Genomic DNA, 7,438 nt, shown 5'->3' with positions numbered 1-7,438 from the left:
TGTTACACATTTTCATTCATTTTTTATATTAATAGTGATTGTCAACATATAAAAAGAAATGAAAGCTTTAATATACAAAAAAATACAACCTAATTTTATTATTTTGCTTATAAATATACTATCATATCAATATCTACTTATTATTAGCAATTATTCATTGATATTTGGATTTGTTAATTAAATACAACTAAATTCGTAAGTAAGACTAACATTTCTAATATATAAAATCAATAACAACTTATACAAACTCATGAAAGAATTATAGAACAAAATGGGTATAAATAAAATATTGACTATAAAATTTTTGGATCAACATATATTACTTTCTTTGAACTTACCATTTCATTAAAAAAAACCATATGAACAATAAGAAAAAATATCAATAAATATATTAATTTATATAAATTAACATCTTTGAATACCATGATAACCACCTTCTCGTTTTATATAAAAACATGCATCCCAAAATGGAGATTTGTATATTGTTAGTTATTTTTCTCTCGATATTATTGTATAAAGTTTAGAAATATAATCTGCATGTGAACTGTATAATAAAGTAAATTTAATATCGATAAATTTTTTGATTTTTAGTAACAAATTAGTTGAAAGTTAATATAAAAACTATTTAATAATAATGATTAATTTGTTGAAAGTTAAAAAGTTATTAAAGTTTTAAATCAACATAATATAAAAGAATTTTAAATTATCTTGAACTATATTGTTTTTCTATATTGATTTGAAATAAACTTTTTTTTAATAAGATATAAATTAGCGCGTTATCCCATGTATCATTTATTAAAAATAAATGTAATAAATATATTTTTGTATCTTGTTTGACAATTTAAAAAGGCGATGTTGAAGGGTTGATTTATTCAGGAGAGGAGAGAAATATATAAAACAAGAAACGGAGAGTGAGATTTGTCTGGAGAGGAAAACTTCCGTCAACCCTCTCTTCTTCACTCTTTGATCATCTCTCCTTCACGAGAATTTGATCATTCAAATCAATACAACCAGAAAAAAGGGTATACGTATATGTATACGTATACGTATACGTATCCACGGGGTTTGGATATTTGATTGATCTACAGATCTAACACATGTAAACCCCACATGGGTTTCCTCTAATTTCTTCAGATCTCCATCCTTTTCATTTGGCAGCTCACCAGAAAATACACCCCTGAAAAGGCCTAACTTTCAACTGTGAGTCGTCTTTCTTCTTCTTTCTCTATTTTCTATTTATCGGTTTAATCCGTTTTACCTAATGGGTGTTTTGTACCTTTTTTTTTGTTAATTGATTCGTAATATCTATTCAATTGTCCGACGGGTATGCGAGATTCGACTTGACCCGAAAAGATTCATCGTAATTCCTTTATGTGATTCTGGTTTCAATTCCAGCTAGGGTTTGCTTTGAGTTTCTTCGATTTATCAGTTTTGCTTCTTCTTTTAATGCAGGGAAACTGAACACTGAAATCAGAGGAGATTTAGTAGTTATAGTGTTGTTGACATCCATTTTTGGATGGTGATAAATTGGTGTGTTACGTTGTGGTGAAATGAGGCATGTTATCAAGATTGATAAATTTTCTAAAAGCCTGCTGGCGACCTTCAGATGGTTTGGATACAGCTGGCAGGCAGGAGGGTCTTCTTTGGTTTAAAGACACTGGTCACCATTTGAATGGCGATTACTCCATGGCTGTTGTTCAAGCTAACATGTTGCTTGAAGATCAAAGCCAAATTGAGTCAGGTCCTTTGAGCTTTCATGATTCTGGTCCATATGGAACCTTTGTTGGTGTATATGATGGTCATGGTGGGCCCGAAACATCGCGATATGTCAATGATAATCTTTTCCATAATCTTAAAAGTAAGTGAGTGAGAGCAGATTCAAGTGTTTTTGGAAGGAATGGAATCTGTCTGAAGAGTTGGTATTCAAGGAAAAGGAATTGAAATCTGTCATGCGATTGGTTTGCAAGAAACTTTGCTGAAATTCTAGGGTTAAAAGGGTATTTTAGTATTTGTTTAACAAGAAAGAAATGTGGGAGCTGAGAATTCCATTGTTTTTAGGATATAGAATCTTGAAATTCATTGATGAAAGGAGTTTTGTGACTTCCGATTGAATTGAATTCCGTTCATATGCCAACCAAGCGCTGGATTCCATGGGGTTTTTCCTGAATTGGAATTCAATTCTATTCCAATCCTTCGTTTGGTCGCAAATGAGTACGGAATTGAATTCCATCAGAATTCACAAAACACTTTCACAAGCGGATTTCAAGATTCCATCCTAGAAACCATGGAATTCAATTCCCAGCATTTCTCTCTTATACTCAAATTAAATACCCTTTTAATCTTGAATTCCATTCCATTTCCCACCAACAAAATTCCATACCCTCTAACAGATTCCAATTCTTTTCAACTTTCTTGTTGTCCTCTTCATTTGCCCTAAATTGCCTAACAATTTTGATGATTTTGTAGGGATTACATCAGAACAAAATTCTATCTCAGTGGATGTAATTCGGAAAGCGTTTCAGTCAACCGAAGAGGGGTTTTTATCGATTGTTGCTAAACAATGGGCAGTGAAACCACAATTGGCTTCTGTTGGAACTTGTTGCTTAATTGGTGTGATTTGTAATGGAACCCTTTTCATTGCAAATGTTGGTGATTCACGTGCTGTTTTAGGAAGAACAGTGAAAGCAACAGGGGAGGTTATTGCTATTCAATTATCAGTGGAACATAATGCAAGCATAGAGTCCATTAGACAAGAGCTTCACACTATGCATCCTGATGACCCTCAGATTGTTGTTTTAAAGCATAATGTTTGGCGTGTGAAAGGCCTCATACAGGTATGATTTTCATGACTTTTTATATAGAATAGAAAAGTAGTCCTATGTCAAAATAAAGAAATGATGTGACTTTAATTAGATAATCACAGTTCATTAAAGTTGGGAAGAACTAGGAAATTTTATGTTTTTGTCTAGAATAGAAAAGTGTTTGTGGTTACACTAGAAAAAGTTGATTTTATAATGTGTAGGGCCAAAATAATGGAAATTTGAGAAACTTTTAAGTAGTGTGTTTGCTTTAGGTTTTTTTGTTTCTTTGCACATAATGCTTTTAAGGTGAAAAATTAAGGTTTTACACAACATACTTCATTAGTATATGACCTCCTCCAGGAAAAAGGTCCACAATTCAAGTTCAAGGGTGAAATGAGTTATTTTATATCTTCAAAATAAAAAAGAATCACTTTTTTTACATAGAGAAATGAGATAACTACATTTAATTCTATCAATGATTAAATGTCTGGTGGAATAGATGGATGCTTCTTATTTACTTAATGCATAATACAATTTTTATTAATTAAATGCATGAACGAAAAAGGGATGGGGTGTATTAATTTTGGATCAACATAAGAAATTAACAAGTACATTGCTATTTCTTCCATTTAATCCTTTAATGTATTGTTGAAATAAATATATTATTTTTTAGAGTTTTGCATCCGAGGATAATGTTTGGGATTGTGTATGTTGTAGATATCTAGATCAATAGGTGATGTATACCTCAAGAAAGCGGAATTTAATAGGGAGCCCTTGTACGCCAAATTTCGTCTCCGTGATCCTATCAAAAAGCCGATATTGAGTTCCGATCCATCAATATCCGTGCACGAAATCCAACCGTTCGATCAGTTTCTCATATTTGCATCCGACGGTCTCTGGGAGCAACTTACCAATCAAGAAGCAGTTGATATTGTCCAAAAACACCCTCATAACGTAAACATCTCCTCTTTTCCATCTTCATTCCACATGCCCGATTTGACATGACATGATTTGACACGACATGACATGATGTAACATTTACTGTGTTTGACATACATTGGACTAGGCCTGAGACTGATGTCAATTGAACAAAAACTGTATTTTTTGTCCCATCCAAAAAGGTGGGACTTGTGATTGGGATTGTGACCGATGTCAATTAGATGTTTTTGTCCCATCCAAAAAGGTGTGGGTCAGGCACTCATTTCTTGTTTGTGCAAAAGACGTGAATGTTTTCGTCCTCATCATAAAAAAATAGCCCTAGACAGCTTCGTCAAGTTTAAATTTAAATCCCATATGGTCGGTCCATGTAAACTTAATTTAAATATGTGTGTTGCAGGGAAGTGCTAAGAGGTTGTTGAAAGCCGCTTTACATGAAGCGGCAAAGAAGCGGGAAATGAGGTATTCAGATTTGAAGAAAATCGATAGGGGCGTAAGGCGTCATTTCCACGATGACATCACTGTCGTTGTGTTGTTTCTAGATTCCAATCTTGTTAGTAAAGCGAGCTCAAAGGGCGGGCCCACGGTGTCCCTGAGGGGCGGTGGGATCAATCTGTCGGCAAAATCTCTCACACCGCTATCAACCACCTCGTAACTTGTTACTGCCACCATCAGCCACCATCTATTGTTGTTATCTGGTGAATCTATTTAAGGTTAACCCCCACCCGAAGTACCTTAAAGTTGTAGGTTTGAATCTGAAGAAACAAAGGGTGAAAGATTTTGGACATGAAAAGCTTATTTTGAAGCTAATCCTTTTTATTTTATTAACATTTGTTACCATTGTATTTCGTTATTTCTGTGTAAGTAAGAATAACAACTGGGGTTATGTTATGAATGTCCATTTTCGTCCATGTTATTTATGTCGAAGCATTCCAAAGTGTCACTTCAAAACCTAAGTTACGCCATGGGGCATCTAGTTTTGGATTTTTAAGTTAAGGGTAAACTATCTCGCTTCTAGTCAAACTGATGCACTTTAACTTGTATGGTAGGAGTATCGTGTGTAGATGACCATTACATTTATGATTGGATTTTAAGGTCTTGCTTTATGTTTGATCATGAAAGAAACAACTTGAAGCAACTTGAACCATTTTGCATGTCAACCTTCAACTTATGTTTCCCATTGATCGCCTCGTGATCTGAAAACAACACGAACTCGTTGGCAATAGATAGTGTTGCAAATGAGCTAGACTTTGAATAATGGTATAAAATTCGTTGTCGTAAGTGGAGAAGGGATGCCACGTATTGTTTTATCTCTCGTTGAAGAAAGTGATGGTTGTTAATGGCATAGTACAGTGTGGATCCCAACTCCAAATGCATCAAACTCCGCTTAGAAACTTCACTAAAATTAAACAAAAGTGCAAAATTCGTCTCTGTAGTTTGTAAAAACCGATGATAAGGTCCAAAAAGTTTCCTACGAAAGTCCAAAATAAAAAAATTTCTGAGGTTTTGAACATTGAAAGATAATTTTTCCCTTGTTTATTTTTTGTATTTTTATATTATTTTTAATAGTTTATCTGATGGTCACTTGTGAATATAGTGGAGGTTCTATCAATTGTCCCTGATGTCATTTCGAAGGATTGATGTAGAATTTTTGCTACACTGTTGTTCGAGCCAACAATGTAGGGTTCGAGTTTACAATCACAAATTTTCCATTGATGAATCTCACTGATCTCATGACAATGATGAAGATATTGCGTCAGCTGGATAAGTCAAACATCCTAAGAAAAATCAAACTGCATTCATTATTGGATATGCATATATCAAGGCCTTCATTGATTGTTATTATTTTAATTTGGCTAAAACTGATATTGATCTTGCCACTGCAATCAACAAGGAATCAAAAGTTCCTAAAGATTTATTGAAGGGGAAACTTAATATTGAGAAATTTGAAGACGAAGAAATAATCCATAAACCCTTGTTTTCCAAGGGAAGAATAACAGGGAAAATTTAAACAAGTTCCTTTTTTCATACCGATGATTTGGAGAGGTACATGAACTCTCACTTTTCAATATTTTGCTCCGTATCAACAACTGTCAGAAAAACGATAATGAAGACAAAGCGGAGGTTCGAAAAATCATCCATTGGTACATGAAGATAAGGAAGGCTATGTTGCAGACAATGAAGATACTTCCTTGAAGATTCGTCTTTTCTCACAAAAGGGGAGAATGTTAGATCGAAAGTTATTGTGAGAAGTCGAATTGCAGTGTCTTTATTTCATTGTGTTTGTAAATAGTTAATGTCCATGTGACTTCGGTATGTTAATCTATTTACAAGGCATCTTTAAGTTTCATATTGAGATGTTTTGTCCTTGTACTTTTTGGTCCGTGAGTACCATAAATAGGGTAAGTACTTAGAGGATAGGGTGAGAAAATTTTTATTAGACTAGATCATTTGTACTCTTATTCTCTCTATACCTTTCCAAATATATGTTGAAATATAAATCTGATTTACATCTACATGTTCTTACTTGTTTTTCTTAATCGATTAACTTAAACAAATTTCAAACAAATTTACAAGTTCCTTTATAACCAATTAAGCAGTTATTTAGGCAACCCAGACCGAAATACCCGAGAACCAAATAAGCCTAAAATGCATACCTGAGAATCGAACTGGATAACTTATTCGGTCCTAATTTAGTTTGGTTTGGCTCCATTTCTTGTTCTAGTCCGGGTATTCGGTGCAAACGCTCATACCTAGCACAAAGCTTAGTGAGTTCCCTAGTATACCTCATATTTTATCATACACACTTTGAAAATAAATTGAAGGCTTACGATTCCATCGTAACGCCTCCAGCCCATGACCTCTATGCTCCCAACCATCAACCCACATAAAGGCATATGATCCCATCATAAGACCTTCAACCTACCATAACAAGTCGACATTTAGGCTCCCAACCATGAACCATCATAAGCCCTTACATTTACCTTAGTGTAATTCTTCATTCGTACCCTATCAGTATACAAACAACCTATCATACAAAGTTCATATAATATCATACATAATATAGTGAGAAAACTCACATGAATCTGGAAACTACAAGATGAAAGCAATCTCCTCAAACGAAACAGCTACCATGAACCACCTAATACGATTCAGAGATCAATCCTCAGTTTAATACTAATATCTATCAAAGTTGGACCAAAATTCAATCTGTTAAAATGTTAAAAGTCAATGCCCAGACACATCGCTGCCATCACATGGCGTACTGCACCCACTAAAATCCAAAATAGTCACAGTTTGACCCTATGATCCAACCGTGACCATTAATGGACACGTCGCGTCTACTAGCTTAATGTAACGCATTTTTTTGAATTATGTGGTGTTAATATAAGTAATATAACAATGTAGGTCTTTTGTAAAAAATCCTTGTTCGGGGCACAAAGTGATAGGTAGGACGTGGCGATAGGGTCTTGTGTTTTGAAGCCTATTTAAAGGCTACTTCGAGGGTTTTATTCTTATCAGCCTCCATCGTCACTAGAAATCCCTAGAGTATCATCCTTCCATCCTTATTGAGCGTTAGTGTTCTTTGGTTCCATTTGAAGAAAAAAATGGTGGTTTTGGTTCAAGTAGAGTAAGACTCATCCAATTTTTTTTACATTCTTATTATATTTTGGACCTTGGAAAGGTAAAAAGTTTCAACC

At 34.1% G+C, this 7,438-nt stretch overlaps 1 protein-coding gene across 2 annotated transcripts; it reads left to right on the top strand.

Annotated features, from left to right (window-relative positions):
• Positions 1-864: 864 nt before the first annotated feature.
• Positions 865-4,648, top strand: LOC145097206 (putative protein phosphatase 2C 60). 2 transcript variants are annotated; one of them, XM_079034727.1, is made up of 5 exons: positions 865-1,200; positions 1,453-1,858; positions 2,467-2,834; positions 3,519-3,755; positions 4,138-4,648. In XM_079034727.1, exons 2-5 carry the CDS (start codon positions 1,558-1,560, stop codon positions 4,390-4,392), a joined length of 1,161 nt encoding a protein of 386 aa, XP_078890853.1. In that variant the 5' UTR covers positions 865-1,200; positions 1,453-1,557; the 3' UTR covers positions 4,393-4,648. The 2 variants fall into 2 exon arrangements, with proteins under 2 accessions (XP_078890853.1, XP_078890854.1); XM_079034728.1 differs by lacking the exon at positions 865-1,200 and adding an exon at positions 1,215-1,360.
• The last annotated feature ends 2,790 nt before the right edge of the window (positions 4,649-7,438 follow it).

This window comes from Lactuca serriola, chromosome 4 (genome assembly GCF_051521515.1).
Source record: "Lactuca serriola cultivar US96UC23 chromosome 4, Lser_US96UC23_V15, whole genome shotgun sequence".
Taxonomy (NCBI): domain Eukaryota; kingdom Viridiplantae; phylum Streptophyta; class Magnoliopsida; order Asterales; family Asteraceae; genus Lactuca; species Lactuca serriola.
The sequence above is the reverse complement of the archived record's forward strand: the minus strand, read 5'-3'. Positions and strand labels throughout refer to the sequence as shown.